Consider the following 22524-nt stretch of genomic DNA (forward strand, 5'->3'; position numbering starts at 1 on the left):
TTTTTAAGTCTTCAAAATTTGGAGTATGTTTTACACTTACAAATACATTTAAGTTCATGCTATCCACATGATAAGTACTGGTTACTCTTAGGTTAGACCTCTCCTTTCTTTATCTTCTCATTGTGTGTGTGTGTGTTTTCCTCCATGTGAGTTGTTTGTATTGGTGGTTAAATAATTTTATCTTGCTTTAGTTATGCAATAATTCCCTGGAGCAATTTGGAAACTTAGCTTATAGGTTGCCACTACTTGAAATGATGGTCCAGAGGAAAGTATGTTTGGTTTTAGCACTAAGCGAGTTTCATGTCAGTAGTAACAGATACCGTATTTCATTGGTTCTAAGATTTACATTTATATCACACTTTAATATATCTGAAAATGGCATGTATATTATTATTAGTGGTATGATGTTTAATCAGCAGTGCTTAATATTATCTTACAATTGGTGGTTTCTTAACTTTGATGAAATATATTATTGAATTACCAAGCAGCTATGGTATTCATTGTTCAGATAATTTGAAATCTCACTAGGCAGAAAATATAATAAAATTTGGTATTTATCCATGTTGTGATGTAACAGATGTAACTTGGTTTTTGTTTTTATAGTACTTAAGTATGATCGACCTTTTGGAGTCAGTGGATTACATGGTTAGAAATGCTCCTTACAGAAAATATAAGCCTTATTTACCACTTCATACCAATGGTCGACAATGGTAAGTTAGAATTTTTAAAAAAATATTTTATGTAATCATATGATTAGGAACTCTCAGAGCTAACAGACCTTGAAAGACATGTAACAAAGCCACTTTTTTTTTTTTAATAGACATTAGAGGGCTTTTATATTATGTCCTTGTTACTTTTTTTATAAACACATTCTCCTGTACTCTTGCTCCTAGATTAAATTCTTAACTCAGCATTCAAGACTTTCAACATTTTTTTGATCATATTGCCCTTCAGTCATGCATGTGAACTCAGTGTCACAAATATATTGGGATATTATTAATTTCACACAGCATGTCATTTTGTGTCTTTATTATTTTGCTTTGACACACCCTCTTCCTCGAATGGTTTGCTTATTTCATAATGTATTTAAGTCAGAGAATTGAAGTATTGGGGAACTGAAATATTATGGCTGAACCTTTGTAAGAATACAGTTAATAAGAACAAAATAAGTAACAGTGTAGCTGTAAAATGTCAGTGCTGTTTTCCTGCTTTTTAAACCTTCATATTCCAATGTGCATTAACAAAATTTGGTTTACAGGTGGAAATATGCAATCGATTCTGTTCTTGAAGTTCATATAAGAAGGTATACACGGATGTGGTCATGGAGTAACATAAAAAAACACAGGCAATTGCTCAAGAATTATAAAAGTGCCTATAAAAATAAGCTAACCCAGACTAAAGTCCCAGAAGAAATACAGAAACAAATTCAGGTATATCTTGCATGTATTGGGAAGGTGTTATTTGTTAAATCATCCTTAAGTATTAATTTTTCTAGATATAAATTTAAAGACAATTTTAGGAAGAACAATACTGAGTTCTTTTTGAGAGAACTGTATGGAAAATGCAAAGTGTTTTTTACCTGTTTTTTCCCTTTAAAAATACCTTGCTAATATCAGCCTACTATAAACTATTTGGAGAAACGTGTTTAGTTTTTATAATAATAATATTTAGAAAATCAGTATCAGAGCTGTTTGAGTATGTAATTATTATTAGCTAAATATGTATTGTTTGTTTTGTTAGTGGCTTTTTTTTAAGAGTTCAGAGTATTTGTAAAAAAATAGTTCTTATTCCTTAAGATAGGAGTCTTATTTACCCTCTTTTGAAATACAGAAAAACACTGTACTAAATATATAATTTATTTGTAAAAAAAAATAGTTCTTATTCCTTAAGATAGGAGTCTTATTTACCCTCTTTTGAAATACAGAAAAACACTGTACTAAATATATAATTTATTTGTAAAAAAAATAGTTCTTATTCCTTAAGATAGGGGTCTTATTTACCCACTTTTGAAATACAGAAAAACACTATACTAAATATTTAATTTGCTGAATATCATCTGGTCTTGATTATATCACTATTTTTGCCATAAATTCATAATGTAAAGAATTAATTGTTATTCTGAAATATATGACAATCACTAGTATTATATATTAGGAAAAGCATCAATTTTCTCAACATCTTAGATCTGTTATTTTCATGTATAAAATGGAGATAGTATGTATCTTACACTCTTGTGGGAATTGCATGAAATAACAGATAGAACATCTGACAAATAGGTCATCCAGTACATGTTAGATTCCCCTTACATAAATTCCCCAAGTCAGTTTCTGCTTTGGCATACTTGACTTGAAGAATTTTACATTCTTAAATTTTGTATTTTATTAAGGTGACTTTAGTATAATGATTGTAAAATAGCATGGAGAAGAGGGAGTCCAAAGTAACAACCATAAGGCCAATACCTAAAACAGGTCCCCCTCTTAAATATTTTTGTTTCCATTTGCATGTATGGCTGTCTCTATATTGTTTTGGTTTCATTAAAATTCTTACTTTCATATTTAATGAGGATTTACTTTTTTGCAAAACTATTTTCACATTGCAAAATGTAAAAATGTAAAAGCCAAATATCTGTTCAAATTTATACTTACACTTTCATTAGATCACAGATACTGTTTGTTCATGGACTGGAATAAGCCTAGAAATATATATGAAAAAAATTTAATGACCATTTTCTTTGTTTACAAATGTCCCTTTGTTTTATAGGACTTGGAGAAGATACTAGATGTTTTTAACATAATTTTAGCAAGGCAACAAGCACAAGTTGAGGTAATCATTTTTATTAGCTGATTTTATGTTTTAAATGGGTTAATACTACTCCTTTAAACCTGGAATCAAGAATTTAAGTTGCTTAGAAAGTTGTTTAAATTTACTCAATTGATAATAAAGGTTGAATTTTCATGGCTCAGTCTCAGAAAAAATAAAATTGGAATATTGTGGGGGAAAAAACCTCAGTAGTATGAAGGGGGAAAATTCCTAATTTTATAACAAAATTTTTGCTGGTCCCCCAAAAGAAAGTAAGTAAAAGTCAAACAGTTCTAGCAACACAGAATGCAGGTGTTACCATTTTGATATGTAGGCTTCCAGTTGTTCTCTCATGCATATGTCCCTAGTTACTTATGCTTCGTAGCCCCTATTTCTTTCCCTTTATTTCCTCTTCCTTCCCTTCCTTCACCCATCTTCTTTTTTCCCTCCTTCTCTCTTCTCTTCCTTCCTTCCTTTTCTTTTTTTCTAAAATTGAATTCAGTCTCTTTGTAATACTTTCAGTACTTACAATCTTTTTGTAGTAATAATTACTGACTTACCTTACTTGGTAACTTCTCCTCTTTGTTTCTTGTCATTTCTATTATTCTGTAACATAACTTTTCTGGTAATTAAGATATAGTTAGGGAGATGGTGATGAACATGCACACACTACTGTATTTAACATGGATCACCCATAAGGACCCACTGTATAGCAGATGGAATTCTGCTCAGTGTTATGTAGCAGCCTGGATGCGAGGCGAGTTTGGGGGAGAATGTATACATATGTATGTGTGGCTGAGTCCCTTGCTGTTCACCTGAAACTGTCACAGCATTGTTCATCGGCTTTGTTGTTGTTCAGTCGCCCAGTCGTGTTTGGCTCTTTGCGACCCCATGTACTGCAGCATACCAGGGCTCCCTTTCCCTCACCACCTCCCAGAGTTTGTCCAGTCCATGTCTGATTTTCACTGGTGATGCCATCCAACCATCTCACCCTCTGTCACCGCCTTCTCCTCCTGCCTTCAATCTTTCTCAGCATCAGGGGCTTTTCCAATGAGTTTGGCTCTCTTAAGGTGCATTTCAGCAGAGCGCTGAAGAACATGAGGGAGTCAACCAGAAAGATACCTGAGGAAAAAGTATACCAGGAATAAGTAGTAGAGCAAGCTGAAAGGTTTTGGGCTAGGAGCACATCTGACTCATTCAGGGTTCTAAGTAGAGTGGTGAAAGAGAGGAGACACCGGTGGCTGTGGTTAGTGAGGTCAGAGAAGTGAGGTGCTAGAGGAGGGGGAGAGGTGCTTGTCAGTATTGAGGAGGATGTCAGATTGTGGAAAGTGTTATAAGCAGTTGTGTGGATTTGGGCTTATCTTCTGAGTTGAGGAGCTATTTTGAGAACAGAATGATATAATCCAATGTAGATTTTTAAACATTACTCTGGCTGCTCCTTTGAAAGCAAAAGCCCATAGAGGGACAACAAGGATGAAAACAGGGAGGACAATTAGGATGCTATTGAAATATTTGAGGTGAGAGATAATAGAAGTTTGGCTGAGAGTAGTGGCAGTGGAGGTGATGAGAAAGGCTCAAACCCTGGAAATATTTTGAAGATAGAGCCAATATTTCCCATCTAATTAGATACGGGTTTTATGAAAGAGAGGTTGAAAGTGACTATAGGGATTTGGGCTTGGAGCAGTTGGGAAGGATGGAGTTGCCGTGAAATGGGATGGGGAAGACTAGATGGAACATGCTTGGGTGAGATGGGAGAAGATCAGGAGTTCTTTCTGGGACTGATGATTTAAGCTATCATATATTAACTTGGAGATAGGGAGTATGCAGTTGGATGCATGAATGTGGAGTTTGGAAGAGAGGTCTGTGCTGGATATATATACACATTTAGAAGGGGTCAGAACATAGATGTTATTTAAAAAGCCATGGCATTGGATGAGATCACCTAAGTTAGAGTACCTGGAGCTTAGAGTACCTGGAGTCCAAAGACCCAAAGTCTATGTATTGTTTATAGGTCAAAGAAGTGAGAGCCGTGGTTACCATGGAGGAGTTGCCAGAGAGGTAGGCTGAAAGCTCTATGACTGTAATAACCTCAAAGTCAAGTGAAGAAAAGATGTCAGGGAACAGGAAGTGATCAGCTGTGACAGATGCATCTCATTGGGCAACTGAAATAAGGACTGAGGATTTATCAAATTTGGGATGTTTCAGCCATTATTTCTTCAAATAATTTTTTAGTTCCTATTTCTTCCTTCTTTCCTTCTTGGTCTCCAAATTTCAAATGTGTATATGTGTATATATATATAATATAACACATACACACATATATGTGTGTGTGTATATATGTATATATACACACAACACAAACATGTATGTGACCATAGGTTCTTGAGGTCTTGTTCATTTTTTTCCTTTAATCTTTTTTTCCTCTCTGTTCTTTTGATTGGATAGTTTCTCTTAATCTCTTTTCAAGCTTACTTTTCCCTCTGTTATCTCCATTTTACTATTGAACCCATCTTCATTTTTTTATTTCAGATATTGTATCTTCCAGGTCTAGAATTCTTACTGAATTCCTTTTTATAGTTTCCATTTCTCTACCGAAAATTTCAGTCTTTTTAGTAATTTCTAAAAGCAGAGACATTACTTTGCCAACAAAGGTCTGTCTAGTCAAGGCTATGGTTTTTCCTGTGGTCATGTATGTATGTGAAAGTTGGACTGTGGAGAAAGCTGAGCACGGAAGAATTGATGCTTTTGAACTGTGGTGTTGAAGAAGACTCTTGAGAGTCCCTTAGACTGCAAGGAGATCCAACCAGTCCATTTTAAAGGAGATCAGTCCTGGGTGTTCTTTGGAAGGACTGATGCTAAAGCTGAAACTCCAATACTTTGGCCACCTCATGCGAAGAATTGACTCATTGGAAAAGACTGATGCTGGGAGGGATTGGGGGCAGGAGGAGAAGGGGATGACAGAGGATGAGATGGCTGGATTGCATCACCGACTCGATGGACATGAGTTTGGGTGAACTCCGGGAGTTGGTGATGGACAGGGAGGCCTGGCGTGCTGCAGTTCATGAGGTTGCAAAGAGTCGGACACGACTGAGCGATCGAACTGAACTGAATGTATTTTTGTTTATCTCATGTAACATGGATACAGTGACCCTGTGATAGTTTAAACATCTTGATTATATGAGTATTGGCATCTGTAGACTTTTCCCCTTGAGAAATGGTCACATTTTTCTTTTTCTCTTTGTCTGTTTTGTTTTTGTATGTCAGGTAATTTTGGATTGTATTCTGGATGATGTGACTATTATATTATGTGTCCTTTGGAAAATGTTTGATATTTTGTATTAACACACAGTCTGGTTTGGTTTTGATTTTAAGTTGGGTTTTGCCTTCTGTGGATAGTGGTTTAAATCTCAGTTCAGTTCTTTCAGCCTTTGGTGTGATTGTTTGAGTCTGTTTTGCACATGAGTAATACAGGAGTTTGAGCCTTGTGCAGATGATTTATATCCTGCTTCGGGTCTCTAAACTTTCACTGCTTTCATTTAGATCAGTTTCATACTGAACTGAAAGTTCATCATTGGATTTAGCCATAAAGAAATCATTTAAAGAGCAAATTTTATGGGATATTATAGGTAGAAATTTGATAGGAATAAGAGAAGGTGGAAGATGAGGAATTGGAGAGAGTAAGCACAGGCAGTCCTGATACTTCATTGTAAGTGGAAAACAAGATAAAGGGTGGCAACTGGTGGGCATTGTGGAGTCAAGGAAAGGTTTTCTAAGTTACTTTTGTGGCTCAGACGGTAAAGAAACTGTCTGCAATGCAGGAGACCCGGGTTCAATCCCTGGGTCGGGAAGATCCCTTGAAGAAGGGAATGGCAACCCACTCCAGTATTCTTGCCTAGAGAATTTCATGGACAGAGGAGCCTGATGAGCTACAGTCTATGGAATTGCAGAGAATCGGACATGACTGAGTAACTAACACTTTTGTTTCTTTAAAAAAAATACTGTGTTCTGTTTTATATAGTATTCCATAGAATTGTTTATCCAACATAATTTTGAATAACTGACTCATATTCCATTCTGTTCGTGCACTGGAATTTGCTTCACAATTTCCTCCTGGTTATATTTAATTATAAATGACACTACAGTGAATAGCCTTGTCGTCACATTTTCCGAAGCATTTCTAATTTTTTTAAGGACAAATTCCCCAAGGTGGGTCAGAGAGTGTCTGAGTATTTTAAAAGGTATTTGCTACTGCTGTGGATTGTTCCTATGAATTAGAGGAGTAGTTTTCCAGAAGAAACAGTTAATTCCAATCCTCCTTAAATTAAGTGGCTTCAATTTAATTGGTATTCTTAATAACACTTACCAGTTGCTTGAAAATTGAAGGAAGAAGATAAATTAGTTGTTGTAGCTAAAGAAGGGCGGGATGTAGATGAAGAGATGACAATTAGATTCATCCCAAATTGATGCTTTTTCATTGTAATAGAAAATCTGCAGGGCCAGAGAGTTTAGAATGTGGGCTGAGGATTGGCTAAAGTTATTTACCTTGGCCCCTTAGCTAGATAAGGAAGGGAAGTGAAGGCAACAGAGGTGGTATTTAGGAAAAAGTGAAAGGGATCTGCATCCCTCTTCATATTAGGTTTTATACACATTGTAAAAGTTCTTTTTGGTCTCATATAGATATATTTTACTGTGGAAAATAAAAATGCATACTAATCTATGCTAGGAGAACAAAGAAATTAATTATTATTTCATATAGAATACAAACCAGCCAGCTATATATTTTTTTTACCCATTGCATTTCTAACTCTTGAAGATGGATAAAGCTTGACAAAAGATAGTTACAACTGAGATATAATGGAAAACATTAATGATTTTGTGGACAGATACAAACCTGTTTCCCTATATAATATCTACTTGTCAAAGATAGCTTAGTTTAAATTGAGTTGTTAATCAAACTATTCTCTTTACTATATAATTCAGCTCTTTTCTTTAACTTTGCTTTTGGATTATTTCACTTTTTGGTATACACTGAAGCTTGCAGTATGTTACCAATTCACTACCAATTTAAAATATTTTAAATTTAAAGTGGGAAAATTATTTACTTACTCAGGGAATGAGAAGAGTCTAAATTACTTAACCCCTTCATTCTTTTTATCCTTTCATTTTCCACTCTTGAGTTATTCATCTATATTTTACTAAAAAGGGGTGAAGACAAGGAGCAGCAGATAAGCCAAGATTTGTTGAGAAAGAGGATGAAATGAGATTTGAGCACTTTCTAATTTTATTTATATTCTGTCCCCAAATTATGTTCATAGTTAGCAAGTCAACAGTGTGTATGGATTATGAAATGGGATTGTTAAATTTTATTTTTGAGATCACGTATCTTCCTTTCAGGGAACTTTTCATTTTAAAAACCTGCTTTCCTCTTGACTTCTTACCTTATAAATTTAGAAAACACATTGCTCAAAAGAATTTTACTTGAAACTTTATCTGAATCACTCACAAAATGCAGCTTCATCAGAAAGCTGTCAGTACGTGTGGAAAGTAATTAATAGTGAGATTGTATTAACCAGATAATGCTGAGAATCAGTTCAGAAGGAACTAGCTGTATTGACTGCTTTTAACTTTATGTAGTGTTAAAAAAAATGTAACCACTGTTCTTACCTGCCTGGACCTGAAAGTGAAGAGGGCATTTATTCTTTAATTAAATTTTTTGATTTTTAATTTTTAGGTGATTCGATCAGGGCAAAAATTGAAGAAAAAGTCTACTGACACAGCTGAGAAACGTGGAGGCTGGTTTAGTGGGTTTTGGAGTAAGAAGGAATCTAAGAAAAAAGATGAAGAATCTTTGATTCCTGAAAGTAAGTTCCAAGTCTTATGACTTATTGCACACTGGTAAGGAAAAAATATATAAATTCTGCTTTAGCTAGTTAGTTGAATTTTATTCTGTAATAATTTTGAAGTAAAAGTAGCTCAGTATAGTAAACATATAAGCAGATATATCAGGATGAAACATTTCCATGTTTATTTAAAAGGAAGCTTTGAATTTTTGAGAAAAGTCATTTGTGTAAAAATTTGAAAATTGAAATTCAAAAATCTCACATGTGGCATTCTTTATTGTTACTTTTTACATGGATATTTAATTAGATATTTCACTTAATTTTTAAAATACTTAGGAAATTGTAAAATTTCTATGTGACACATGAATTGCCTTAATGTTATGTCTGCATTTTCTTGACCTAAATAAGCAAAATACATGATCTTTAACAAGTCAACATAGTATACTAGAGGAAATTACTTTGCTGCTTTTGCTTCAGCCTTTGTGTCTATAAATTTAGGCCACCTGTTAATTTGTTTTGATTTTATTCACAGTCTCTGTAAAACTGAAGCAGTTGATTTCTTAAAATATTGTCTTTTTATAGCTATTGATGACCTTATGACACCAGAGGAAAAAGATAAGCTCTTCACGGCTATTGGTTATAGTGAGAGCACCCACAACCTAACTTTACCCAAGCAGGTAATTATTTAGGTGGTAATTATTCAGGTGGTTTCATTTTTCTGTACTATCTTGAATTGGATTAAACAAGTATTGATTTTTAGAGTAGCTACTAAAAACATGTTGCAATTTGTTTCTGCTTTGTTGTTGTTCAGTCGCTAAGTCACGTCCGACTCTTTGCCACCTCATGGTCTGCAGCACACCAGGCTCCTCTGCCCTCCTCGACTTCCCAGAATTTGCTCAAATTCATGTCCATTGAGTTGGTGATGCTAATCCAGGACCACAGTGTGAAAGTTTTGCTTTACTGTTTGTTAAATGTTTCAGCCAGACCTTACCATTTAAAACTGTCTCCAACTTTCGGTATACTTGCTTTAATGAGTGTGAGAATAACCTGATAAAAAGTACTTATTGCAGAGGTAATTAAGTCTTTTAAAATTTTATCTTTCTTGTGTATGTGAAATAGAACTCCTGTATGAAAGAGTGAGCAAAATCAAAATGTGTTGCTCATTGGATTTGTCATAAAGCACAACTGTGTAATTACCATCAAGGTTAATTTATGGACCTTGGCAATAGATAGGGCATTATTTTGAGATCCATCTCTGTTCTTTGACTAGTTGTATTTTGCTCATTTTCATTGCTGTGTAGGTATTTTCATTTGGAAATACCACTTTATTCATACTTTTGTTGATTGGCATTTGGGTTGTTCCTGTTTTTTGGTTGTTATGCTATTAACTGCTTGTAAATGTCTTTTACTGGGTATATGAGGTTTTCTGCTCATTAAATCCTTTGTAATGGAATTGCTGTATCATAGGATATGAGTATATTTAACTTTAATAGATTCTGCTAAATACTTTTCCAATGTGGAAAACATTTCTATCAATAGTATATGAGGATTCTCATTATTCCATGTCTTTACCAACTCTTATCAGTCCTTTAAATTTATCCATTCTAAATGGTGAGTATGTAATATTTCATTGTGGTTTTAATTTGTATTTCTTGGATAACTGAAGAGGTTTTTCACTTTTTTGTATATCTTCTTTTGTGAAGTGACTTTTGAGTCTCTTGTTTCTTATTGGGTTGTCTTTTTCTTGATGATTTGTAGAAGCCTTTTATGTATTTGTTACATTAAATTACATGACATCCCTAGAAATTATTCATCTGATAACTGGAAGTTTGTAGCTTTGACTGCCTCCATGTATTTCCCCCAAACCCTGCTCCCTGTTCCTAGTAACCAACAGCCTATTCTCTGTTTTTGTGAGTCTTTTCTTTTTAGGTTCCACATGTAAATGACTTACTTCACTTAGCATAATGTCCTCAAGCTACATGCATGTTGTTGCAGGATTTCCTTCCTTTTTATGGCTAAATAATATATCATCATGTATATCTATACCACATTTTCTTTATTTTTTCATCTGTCCTTGGAAAGTTAGGCTGTTGCAGTGTCTTGGCTGTTGTGAAAAATGCTGCGGTGAACGTGGGGGTGCACATATCTCTTTGCGATATTGATTTTATTTCCTTCAGGTAAATATCCAGATGTGGAATTGCTGGATCATGTAGTATGTCTCTATTTAATTTTTGAGAAACCTCCTCATTGGTTTTTATACTGATGATACTAATTTGTGGGCTTCCCAGGTGGCTCAGTGGTAAGGAATCCTCCTACCAGTGCAGGAGACTCAGATTTAATCCTTGGGTTGGGAAGATCCCTTGGAGAGGGAAATGGCAACCCACTCTAGTGCTCTTGCCTGGGAAATCCCATGGACAGAGGAGCCTGGTGGGCTACCTTTTGTGAGGTCACAAAAGAGTTGGACAGGACTTAGTGACTAAACAACAACAGTACCAGTTTACATTCCCACCCACAGTGTACAAGGGTGGGAATGTAAATTGGCATAGAATGATAGCCATTCTAAGAGGTATGAAGGGATACCTCATTGTGTTTTTTTTTCCTAAAGTACATTGACTGTATTTTCCTCCATATAAAGCTATTGCTTAATCTTTTTAAATTGAAGTATAGTTGATTTACACTATTATGTTAGTTTCAGGTGTACATCATAGTGATTTAATATTTTTATAGATTAGCCTCCATTTAAAGTTCTTAGGAAATAATGACTATATTTCCCTGTGACATATAATGTATCTCTGTTGCTTATTATTTTATATATAATAATTTGTACCTTTAACTGGATTATTTGTTCTTTTGCTGTTGAGTTATATGAGTTCCTTTTGTATTTTTCTTATTAACCCCTTATCAGGTATGTGGTATACAAATATTTTTCCCATTCTGTTGATTGCATTTTCATTTTGTGATTTTTTTTTTTTTTCTGTGCAGAAGCTTTTTAGTTTGATGTTGTCCTGCTTGTTTATTTTTGCTTCTCTTCCTTCTGCTCGGTGTCATATCCATTGAATCATTGTCAAGATTGCCACCAAGGAGCTTTTTCTCTATGTTTTCTTCTAAGAGTTATAGTTTCAGGTCTTATATTTAAGTCATTAATCCGTTTCTAGTTATTTTTTTGTGAGTGGTGTAAGACAGGTGACCAATTTCATTCTTTTGCACATGAATATCCAGGTTTTTTAAGCACCATTTAATAAAGAATATCTTTGGCCTGTTGAATATTCTTGATTATTTAGTCAAATATTAATAGACCATATGTGTATGAATTTATGTCTGTGCTCTTGATTAAGTACTGTTGGTCTGTGTGCCTATTCTAATGCTAGCACCATACTGTTTTGATTTCTGTAGCTTTGTAATATAGTTTGAAATTAGGACATGTTGTGCCTCTAGTTTTGGTTTTCTTTCCCCTCAAGATTGCTTTTGCTATTCATGGTCTCTTGTAGTTCCATGCAAAATGCCATTGAAGTCTCGTAGGGATTTCATTGAATCTATAGATTACTTTGGGTAGTATGTACATTTTAAGAATCCATAAATAAGACATAGCTTTTCTGTTTATGTTTTCTTTAGTTTCGTTCATGACTATCTTTTAGTTTTCAGTGTAGAGATCTTTCAGCTCTTTGGTTAAGTTTATTCCTAAGTATTTTATTGTTTTTTTTTTTTTTTTGCTGTTGTAAATGGGATCACTTAAATTTTTTTTCTCAAATAACTCAAGAAACACAACTGACTTTCATTTGTTAATTTTGTATCCTGCAACTTTACTGAATTTTTTCATTAGTTCTTTTTTTGATGGAATCAAGGGTTTTCTCTATGTAAGAGGATACCATGTGCAAAGACAGGAATTTTTCCTTCTTTCTTTCTAATTTGGATACATTTTGTTTCTTTTTCTTGCCTGATTGCTCTTGCTATCATATCAGATACTATGTTTAATAGTAGTAGTGAGAGTGGGCACCCTTGTTTTGTTCATAATCTTAGAGCAAGAACTTTTTTACCTTTCAACATTGAGTATGATATTAGCTGTGGGCTTGTCATGCTGAGGTTGATTCTTTCTGTACCATATTCCTTGAGAGTTGTTATTTTGAATGGGTGTAGACTTGTGTCAAATGGTGGTTTTTGTTTTTTTTTTTTAACCTATTGAAATAGTCATGTGATTTTTATCCTTTTATTCATGTGATGTGTTGCATAAGTTATTTTCATTTGTTGAACCAACCTCACATCCTTGAGAGGAATCCTAATTGATTATGGTGTATGGTCTTTTTATCCACTCCTGCACTCTTGCCTGGAAAATTTCATGGACAGAGGAGCCTGGTAGGCTACAGTCCATGGGGTCACAAAGTCAGACATGACTGAGCGACTTCACTTCCTTTCTTTCTTTGATTATTCATTCAATCTCCTTCATCATTGGTTTATTCAGATTTTCTGTTTCTTCATGATTCATTCTTGGTAGATTATATGTTTCTCAGTATTTATCAATTTCTTCTAGATTTTCCAATTTGTTGGTGGATAGCTGTTCATAGTAATCACTTATGATCTTTGGTATTTTTATGGTATCAGTTGTTATGTCTCTTCTTTAATTTATCATTTTATTTATGTGTTGTCTTTTTTTTTTGTTAGTCTATCTAAAGTTTGTCAGTTCTGCTTTTCTTTCCAAAGAACAAATTCTTAGTTTTGTTAATCTCCATCGTGTTTTTATTTTTCTATTGTATCCTCTATTTCATTTATTTCTGCTGTAATCTTTATGATTTCCTTTATTCTTCTAACTTTGGGCCTAGTTTGTTCTTTCATAATTCTTTAAGGTGTGAAGCTAGGTTGTTTACTTGAGATCTTTCTTTTTTCTTGATGTAGGCATTCATCACTATAAATTTTCCTCTTAAAACTGCTTTTGCTGCACCCAGTAAGTTTGGTATGTTGTATTCCCATTTTTGTTGTCTCATAATAGTTTTTGTTTTCCATTTTGATTTCTTTCTTGATCCAGGAGTATATCCAGGAGTGTGTTGTTTAATTTCCATGTATTTGTGAGTTTTGTACTGTTCTTATTATTGGTTTTTAGTTTCATTTCATTGTGGTTGAAAGATACTTGATATAATGTGTACTTTCTTGAATATTTTGAATTTTTTTTTTAATGGTTGAGTGTATGATCTATCCTAGAAAATATTCTGTGTATTCCAGAAGAATATTCTGTTGCTATTCGGTGGAACATTCTATGTATGTCTGAGAAATCCACTTGGCTTGTAGTGTTATTCATATCCATTGTTTCCTCATTGTTTCTGTCTGGATGATCTCTCCCTTGTTGAGAATGGAGTATTGAAGTCCCCAGTTAATATTATATTGCTGTCTATTTCTTTTGGTTCTGTTAGTATATGATTTATATATTTAGGTGCTCCAGTGGGTACATGATATATTTATAATTGCTACCTCTTCTTGATAGTTTGACCCCTTTATCTTTATATAATGACCTTCTTTGTCTTTTCTGACCATTTTTAAAGTTTTTTTTATGGTGTAGGTATAGCTATCCTGTTTTTTCGTTAATGTTTGCTTGATATATCTTTCTCCATCTCTTCACTCTTAGTCTGTGTGTGGCCTTAAAGCTAAAGTGAGTCTCTTGTAGGCAGCATACCATTGTATCTTTTTTTTTTTAATTCATTTTGCCAGTTTCTGTCTTTTGATTGGAAAATTTAATTCATTTACTTTTAAAGTAACTACTGATAGATAAAGATTTATTATTTACATTTTGTCAGTTGCTTTCTGACTCTTTTATAGATTCTGTGTTCCTCCTTTTCTTCTTGTGTTGTTTGATGAGAATCATCTTTCTGGTTATCTGTCCTACCTTTAGTCTTGACCTATCAATTTTGGGAGCAGGATTTATTTTTCTCCATGTCTTATTAACTCTCCAAAGTCATTAAGCAGATGTTCTTTGAATGTTGTTCAGTTTTTGAGCTAGATGATTGATCTGAATTAATTTACTTTATTGAAAGCTACTGAATTGAATATTTAGGCCACAAAATATTTTATCATTTCATTTTTTATTACCTTAAAAACTAAGAGAAGTTAATTTTGAATCTTTTGCAATTTTGTATTATTGGGTTTTCTAATGTCCTTTTTTTTTTTTTTATGGTGAACATAGTGATGCAAAGACCAACCATGTTGTTTTGTAGATCATTTTATAATTTAACAATTTTAAATATGAAGAAATTATTAAAGTAATTTCTTAAAATTTAACCATTTTCATTCATTTTTTTCATTTAGTATGTTGCTTATATAGTGGCACTGAAGTTAGTAAGCACCTCAATTACAATAAGAGAAAATAGAAATATTCCAGAAATACTGAAAATTCAGATAATTGGTCTTGGAACCCAAGTATCTCAGCGACCAGGAGCACAAGCACTTAAGTAAGTTTTAAAAACATATTATTTCAATTTTTATTTCTAGGTGTGACTTCAAGCCAAAAAAATATAGTATAGTTAGCATAAAAAATTGATTAATAGTAATTCCTCTGTTTTTTTTTTGTTTAGCATGTGAGTATGGTCATTTTATTTGAGTTTGTTTTGTTATGAAACTATGTGAGAAGCTCATTATTTGTTCTCTTGCTTCTTTGCTTCACAAATATTTCTTGTATACTGTTCAGTTCATGGATTTGTTACTATGAAGGCTGTGCATAAGAATAGTAACTTTTTGTTTTCAAGGTGTTTATGGTATAGATGATAAGAGAAGGAATACAGAAAGTTAACGTAAAATCTGTATAATAATTGGATTGGCCAAAAAGTTTGTTTGGGTTTTTCCTTAAGATATTTTGTGCTTCCCAGGTGGTGCTGGGAAAAGTGGTAAAGAGCCTGCCTGCCAGTGCAGCAGACATAAGAGATATGGGTTTGATCCCTGGGTGGGGAAGATCCCCTGGAAGAGGGCAAGGCAACCCACTCCAGTATTCTTGCCTGGAGAATCCCATGGACAGAGGAGCCTGTCAGGCTGCTGTCCACAGGGTTGCATAGAGTTGGACATGACTGAAGTGACTTAGCATGCACGCATTATGGAAAACTCCAAATGAACTTTTTGGCCAGCTCGATATTTCAGAGCTCAGAAGTAATAAGGAGCTGCAGTGTTAAATACCTTAGGATTAATGCTGTACAAACTCAGCTGTGGAAGGGAATAACTGGTCTCAAAGAACGGGGACTTAGCTTAACTGATTGGAAGGGCCAGCAGGAGCAGGGATGAGGGAGAACAGCTTTAGGGTCACGTGAAACCGGGATGAATCCCATGAATTAAGTGTAGCATGTATTCGTGTGACAATTCTGCAGTGTTTTGAAGCTAGCCAAAGCGGGTTTTCATGAGGATTAGGAGAACAAAAAAATAAACCAAATCAGGGAAAAAAAAAATCCCAGACTCCGTGGGTAGTTAAATGCCAGGCTAAGGAGTTTGGACTTCAACTCTGGATGATAGACATGGTCCTGATTCTCAAAGGAGTTTTTTTTAAAGGGAAATTTGTACTTCAAACTGTTATATTGCAAAGGATCTTATTTGTAATACTTCTTTTTTCCTCATTGGATTGTAGAGTGGAAGCAAAATTAGAACACTGGTATATAACAGGTCTGAGACAACAAGATATTATACCATCACTTGTGGCTTCAATTGGCGATACTGCATCATCCTTGCTTAAAATTGAATTTGAAACCAATCCAGAGAGTAGTACTGCTGACCAGACTCTGGTTGTTCAGTCTCAGCCTGTGGAGGTCATCTACGATGCTGTGAGTACAAGGAGAAAGTGAATCTTAATCAAACACATCTTAAGCTTCTGACATACGGTTTCTTGTTTTTCCATTTTCATATTTAATCTTTATTTACCTAGCAGCTCCATTTAGTGATACTTTTTTCTTGTTTAAAGGGCAGTACGTATTTAGTTTTTTATATTTATTTATTTGGCTGCATTGGGTCTTAGTTGCGGCATGTGGAATCTTGGTTGTGACGTGTGAGCCTGTCTGCTCCGTGGCATGTAGGACCTTAGTTCCCTGACCAGGGATCAAACCAGAGTCCCTGCTATGGAAGGTGGAGTCTTAACCTCTGGACCACCAGGGAAGTCCCAGCAGTTAATTTTGATTTTTAATATACTACAGATTTTTTTTTCCCTACTGTAAGGTATACTACCTATGCTTGTGTTACATTTTTAAAAAATGGTAATATATTCTTAAAGAAGTCTATGCTTTTATACCAACTAACTACTCACAAATAATTATATACTGACTTTCTACTCCGGTTTCTTTTGGCTTATTCTCCCTTTCTCCTCAGTGTTTGTAACCAATTTAAGGAACTTTAGGAGCAAATAAAAGAATTTTAGATACTGATCATGTGAGAAAAAAGTGTTGTCATTTCTGTGTTATTGAAACAGCTGGCTCCAGTTCTGTATCTGTAGCTCCGTCTTTATCCAGACTCTGTTAATTCATCCTGAGCTAGCCAAGACGTGGAAGGCTGTGGTTCATTATTCCATCACTTGTTGCTTGGCCCACTTTGTGTTTTAAGGTCTCTGACTTATTTTTACTGTACAGTTATGGAAATAATTTCACAGTGTGGGTCAGAGGCAGAACTTACTGTTTTCTCTGATTTTTTAAAAAAATTTAAATTGTGGTAAAATACATATAATTTACCATCTTAGTCATTTTTTAAGTGTATAGTTCAGAAGTGTTAAGTACATTTGCACTGTTGTACATCCAGTCCCCAGTACTCATTCTTTCTTTCAAAATGTCTGATTTTTAAGTTGAAGTTTTAGATGTAGGTAAGGGCAGAACAGTTTTCTTATTTCCTTTCTAAACTTTAGAGCACAGGGGAATCCAATTGCGGTATACATTCTGCTGGCTAAGACTAGAAGTAATACCCCATTGCTACATGGACATGATACCACCAAACATAGTCAAGGTCACCTTAATGATATGCACACCTTTGTTGCCTTCTCAATAAGCTTAACTGGCCTATTACCTTTTTTCAGGTTCTCTTTCCCTCCAGAAGAAGATGTAGGAGGGTAGCTTATCTTTGGAAGTGCCGTCTCAGTTCAGAGCCAGATTTGATTAGAATTAAACTGTAACTTTAAAATTTATAATATGGAAAATACTGTGTATAACTTGCTTATATTTTCAATGATTTTACAGAAAACCATCAATGCAGTGGTTGAATTCTTTCAGTCAAATAGGGGATTGGATCTTGAGCAAATAACATCAGCTACATTAATGAAGCTGGAGGAAATTAAAGAGAGAACTGCTACAGGTAAAGAATTTGATGCAGAAGCAACATCTCAACTCTCAAAAATTTTTTTCTCTTCTAATGTAAACACTACATTTGAAATAGTGTAGGTAGCTTTTTCTTGAATATACCTGCCAGACTGGGTGAGAAAGAGAATGATGTGGGGCATAGGTGATTCTGTCAGCTGTTCAATTTAGGAACCCGTGCTGCAGAGTAAATTTGAAATGTAAAAGTTCCCTGTCTCAGTTCTTAAGGGACTGTTCACCATGCTGTGTGTGAATCGAGTTTTAAAGATAACATACTTTTGTGCATCATGGCCTCTAAGTTCAAGTTACCCACTATATCTGGTTACTTAACTAAAGTGAAAAGTGAAAGTTGCTTAGTCGTATCTCACTCTTTGTGACCCTGTGAACTATACAGTCCATGGCATTCTCCAGTCCAGAATACTGCACTGGGTAGCCTTTTCCTTCTCCAAGAGATCCTCCCAACCTAGGGATTGAACCCAGGTCTCTTGCATTGCAGGCAGATTCTTTACCAGCTGAGCCACAAGGGAAGCCCAAGAATACTGGAGTGGGTAGCCTATCCCTTCTCCAGGAGTGGGTAGCCTATCCCTTCTCCAGCGGATCTTCCCGATCCAGCAATTGAACCCGGGTCTCCTGCATTGCAGTCGGATTCTTTACCAAGTGAGCTATCAGGGAAGCCCACTTAACTAAAGAAATAATGAATTTTTCACTCTCTGACTGAAATACTAGGTGTGTCAGGTTTATTGTATTATGCAGTGTGATTGTTTCCCATTGATCACATGTAATTTAAACTTACATGCCAAGTGGAGGACCTAATCTGTGAAAAGAACGTCACCAACATACTATTCAAGTGATATTCTTTTTCTCATTAATGATACGATTATATTAATGTATTTAAATTTGGCTGTTTTTCATCATTTCCTTTTCTTCTTGTAGGACTTACACATATTATTGAAACCCGAAAAGTTCTTGATTTAAGGATAAATCTGAAGCCTTCTTATCTAATAGTTCCACAGACCGGTTTCCACCATGAAAAGTCAGATCTTCTCATCTTAGATTTTGGTACCTTTCGGGTAGGTGTGTATACATTTCTGCCTGCCCATGTTTGCTCAGCTTAGTAGCTAGCTGTCTGACAGTTCACTGTTTTTCTCTCAAAGTTCACTTAAACTAAACCCAGACTTACTTCTTGTTAAGCATTTTGTCACGTTTAACATAGATTGTGTAGTTTCTATGTATTTTGTGGCTATTCAAAAAAAAATACCTTACATTTTCTGAAATGGTGGATGATTTGATATTGAAGGCTGGATTAGTGCTGTCTTTTCCTAATTAGAAAGATGCACTTCTAGTTTTCAAGCGTTCCTAGGTTTCTAAAATCCAATTACATAGTTTTCTTTGTTCATTTATATATCTTGAGAATAGAAAATTATGCAAACATGATTATATATTTGTTAAATCACTGACAACAACTATTAGAATAAGAGAACTCCAAGGACGTGGATGTTGAACCTCCCAGCATTCCAATCTTCTGAGAAAAAGTGATTTCAAAAACTGTTGTCCTGAATTGATCCTTGATTTCCTTTCAGCAGAGGGAAAAGGAAGTTGAGATTGGAGCTGAATTCTAATGGCCTAATTATGCATTTATGTAGTGGGGAGAGGAAGGAATAAAACCTTCTTTTTTATGGTGGAGAGTTTAAGATGAATTGTAGGGGAACTTGATCCACAAGTAGTGACGACTCCTGAGAGCCAGGATTTGTTGCATGTTTAGACAGATTGAGAGAGAGTTCTTGTAACTCATCTTCTAATTAATGTCAGCATGCTGAGTCCCTGTTATCCAAACATAATAGAGACGTATGCTCATATGGTATATTCCAAATAAAATATTTGCTAATAACTATCAGAAACTGGAGCAAAATGTGAATTCATTAAGAGCAACATTTTAATTTTATTTAGGCTTTAAGAAAACAACTTATGTTGATATATAGATTTTTCTGTTAAAAAATTAAGCTTTCTCTCCATTTTAGCTTAACAGTAAAGATCAAGGTTTGCAGAAGACCAGTAATTCATCTCTGGAAGAAATAATGGATAAGGCATATGACAAGTTTGATGTTGAAATAAAAAGTGTGCAGCTACTCTTTGCAAGAGCAGGTAAACTGTTGCTCAGTTTTCAGGACCTTGAAATTATGCTGAATAGCTTTGGTAAATGGATATGTATGTTCGCATGTATATCATCCCTGATGACGTTTTGAACATGTATGCTGCTGGTCACTTAAGAGAACCAAATAGGAGCCCCTCAGTGAAAATCTTTGTCACAATTCCAAATAGAGATGGTGGCTGTTCATCTTCAGGTACTTAGTACTGTTGGTATCTAAGTCCAGTCACTGCCTATTTTTTTTTTAAATGTGATGTAAAACTCCCGTAAAACACAAAATAGAAGTTGCATTTAGCTCACGTTCCTCTATCCCAGTGTGTTTGGGATGTCTCAGTGTTGTTTCTCCTTGCTGCCTTCATTTTTAAAATATTTTACTATCAGCCTGGTTTTTATTTTGAGTAGTATTACATTTGATACTTGAGAAGTATGGATATAATCTTTAAAGGTAGTGAACTTATTTTCCAAAAGCTTTGGTGTTTTCTGCTTAAATGAAGATCACTGGTTCTCTATACTTCTTTAGTATCTAGAAGCAATAAATATTTGCAAAATATCCTTGAGTATATATCACTCTGTGGAAGGTCATTGGAGGAAAGGATGTGGCTTCTATGTGCAGAGTATATACAATAGTGGGAGTGCTGAGATTTATTAAAATATAAATACATAATGCTGTACTTAGTCTTATAGATAGAGCCTGAATATTAATTTCTTGAAGAGAAGTACCTGTACAGACCATTAAAGCTGCCTTTTCTTTTGTATATACTTAATAGTAATTGTTTGAATTATAAGCAATAAAAGAAGTTTATTTATTGCCATCAATTAAGATATGTGTAGGGTTCTGTTAATCATTGGAAGTTTGTCTTTACAACCTTCTTATTTGGAAGAGAAGTGACTATTGTTCTTTTCTTGTCGTAAAATCTTGCTTGATAAAACTCATTTTTCCTTTAGAATAATTGCCAGAAACTTCTTTGTTCTTCCCCCTACCCCATTTTCTCCTTTTTCTTTTCCTGCAGCTCCCCAGCCTTGATCTCTAATTCTGGAATCAAAGGCAGTAAATTCCTAGATTGTTTTCTCTGTTAGCTTTAAAATGTAAGATGTTATAAAAAAATTCTTCAAATAAATATTTAGAATTATTTGTATATCATAGTCTTTGACTTTTGTCAATTAAAAAATATAGGTCATTTAGCTTGTATGTTGAAAGAAGTAAAAGTCAGTATTATTGAATATATTTCTAAATTATTTCTGATCAGTTTTCCATAGAACATCTGATAATCTAAAATAATTATTTAATAAATAAAAATAGTGATTTAAGTAAACATTTTTTTAAGATGAAAACTGGAAGGAGTGTCGATTTCAGCATCCATCTACTATGCATATATTGCAACCCATGGATATTCACGTTGAGTTGGCCAAAGCAATGGTGGAAAAAGACATTAGAATGGCAAGGTAATGTATGAGTTTCCTTTATATTATAAAATCAACAAGGTGAAATAATTCTGCATCAGTTACTGAATTTTAAGAAACCACAGCTAGGTTTCTAAAGGGCACAAAAAATAATGATTGTCTTATAGCAGAAATACATTTTTAAGAAAATGTTTATTGGAATTATATATCACCTCTCTTGTTTCAGAAGCATTTGGACTTTCACATCCTGTAAAAGTTGGTTATCCATTTTTTATTTTATTAATTTTTATTGGAGTATGGTTGCTTTATAACGTTGTGTTAGTTTCTACTGTGCAGCAAAGTGAATCAACAGTATGTATACCATGTGTTTTTGGATGGATCAAATTCAAGGTTCTATATTAAAAAAGAAAATCTTTAAAAATTACAAGCTGTTTTGATTATGAAGCCATAGAAATCTTGAGAATAAGGGAATGGAAAGTAGAAACTGAATTTTGAATTTAAGTCAATAATTATGATATATTTTTGTTGCCTTTTTAAGAACGGTCTTATTGAAGTCTCATCGACATTCAATAAGCTGCATCTGTTTGAAACGTACTTTTTGATAAGTTTTGATGTAAGTATTTTTCTATGGAACCGTCTCCATGGTCAAGATCATGAACACGCCCATCATCCTCAGAAGTCTTTGTGCTGCTTTGAATTTGCTCCCTCACATCCCTTCCTGCTAGCTTCTCTCCCCTCGGTCTCCAGGAAACACTGATCTGCTTTCTGACACTCCCAGTTTGTTGGAGTTTTCTAGACTTTTATATAAATAAAATCATACAATTTCAGTTCTTTTTTTGACTTCTTTCATTATAATTGATTTGAGATTTATTTGTGTTGGGTGTATCAGTAGTTCATTGGTACTCTTTATCAGTTGGATGTTAAACCAGCCATTCATTACTAGATAAACCTGTTTTAGTAATGTATTATTCTTTTAAAATGTTGGAATTGCTTGCTAAAATTTTGTCATGAAGTTTTAAAACCTTACGTCTCTGTTTATGAGGGCTGT

General features: G+C 34.3%; 1 protein-coding gene across 2 annotated transcripts in view; it reads left to right on the forward strand.

Annotated features, from left to right (window-relative positions):
• Positions 1-22524, forward strand: part of VPS13C (vacuolar protein sorting 13 homolog C) — a 181400-nt gene that overhangs the window by 49055 nt on the left and 109821 nt on the right. For both annotated transcript variants that reach the window (XM_061431119.1, XM_061431118.1), the window contains exons 12-22: positions 604-710; positions 1259-1430; positions 2761-2823; positions 8531-8660; positions 9222-9316; positions 14928-15070; positions 16228-16420; positions 17813-17927; positions 18863-18999; positions 19948-20071; positions 21401-21518. In XM_061431119.1, the coding sequence (XP_061287103.1) occupies positions 604-710; positions 1259-1430; positions 2761-2823; positions 8531-8660; positions 9222-9316; positions 14928-15070; positions 16228-16420; positions 17813-17927; positions 18863-18999; positions 19948-20071; positions 21401-21518 (1397 nt within the window). The remainder of the gene's footprint in view (positions 1-603; positions 711-1258; positions 1431-2760; positions 2824-8530; positions 8661-9221; positions 9317-14927; positions 15071-16227; positions 16421-17812; positions 17928-18862; positions 19000-19947; positions 20072-21400; positions 21519-22524) is intronic.

This window comes from Bos javanicus, chromosome 10 (assembly GCF_032452875.1).
Source record: "Bos javanicus breed banteng chromosome 10, ARS-OSU_banteng_1.0, whole genome shotgun sequence".
Classification (NCBI taxonomy): domain Eukaryota; kingdom Metazoa; phylum Chordata; class Mammalia; order Artiodactyla; family Bovidae; genus Bos; species Bos javanicus.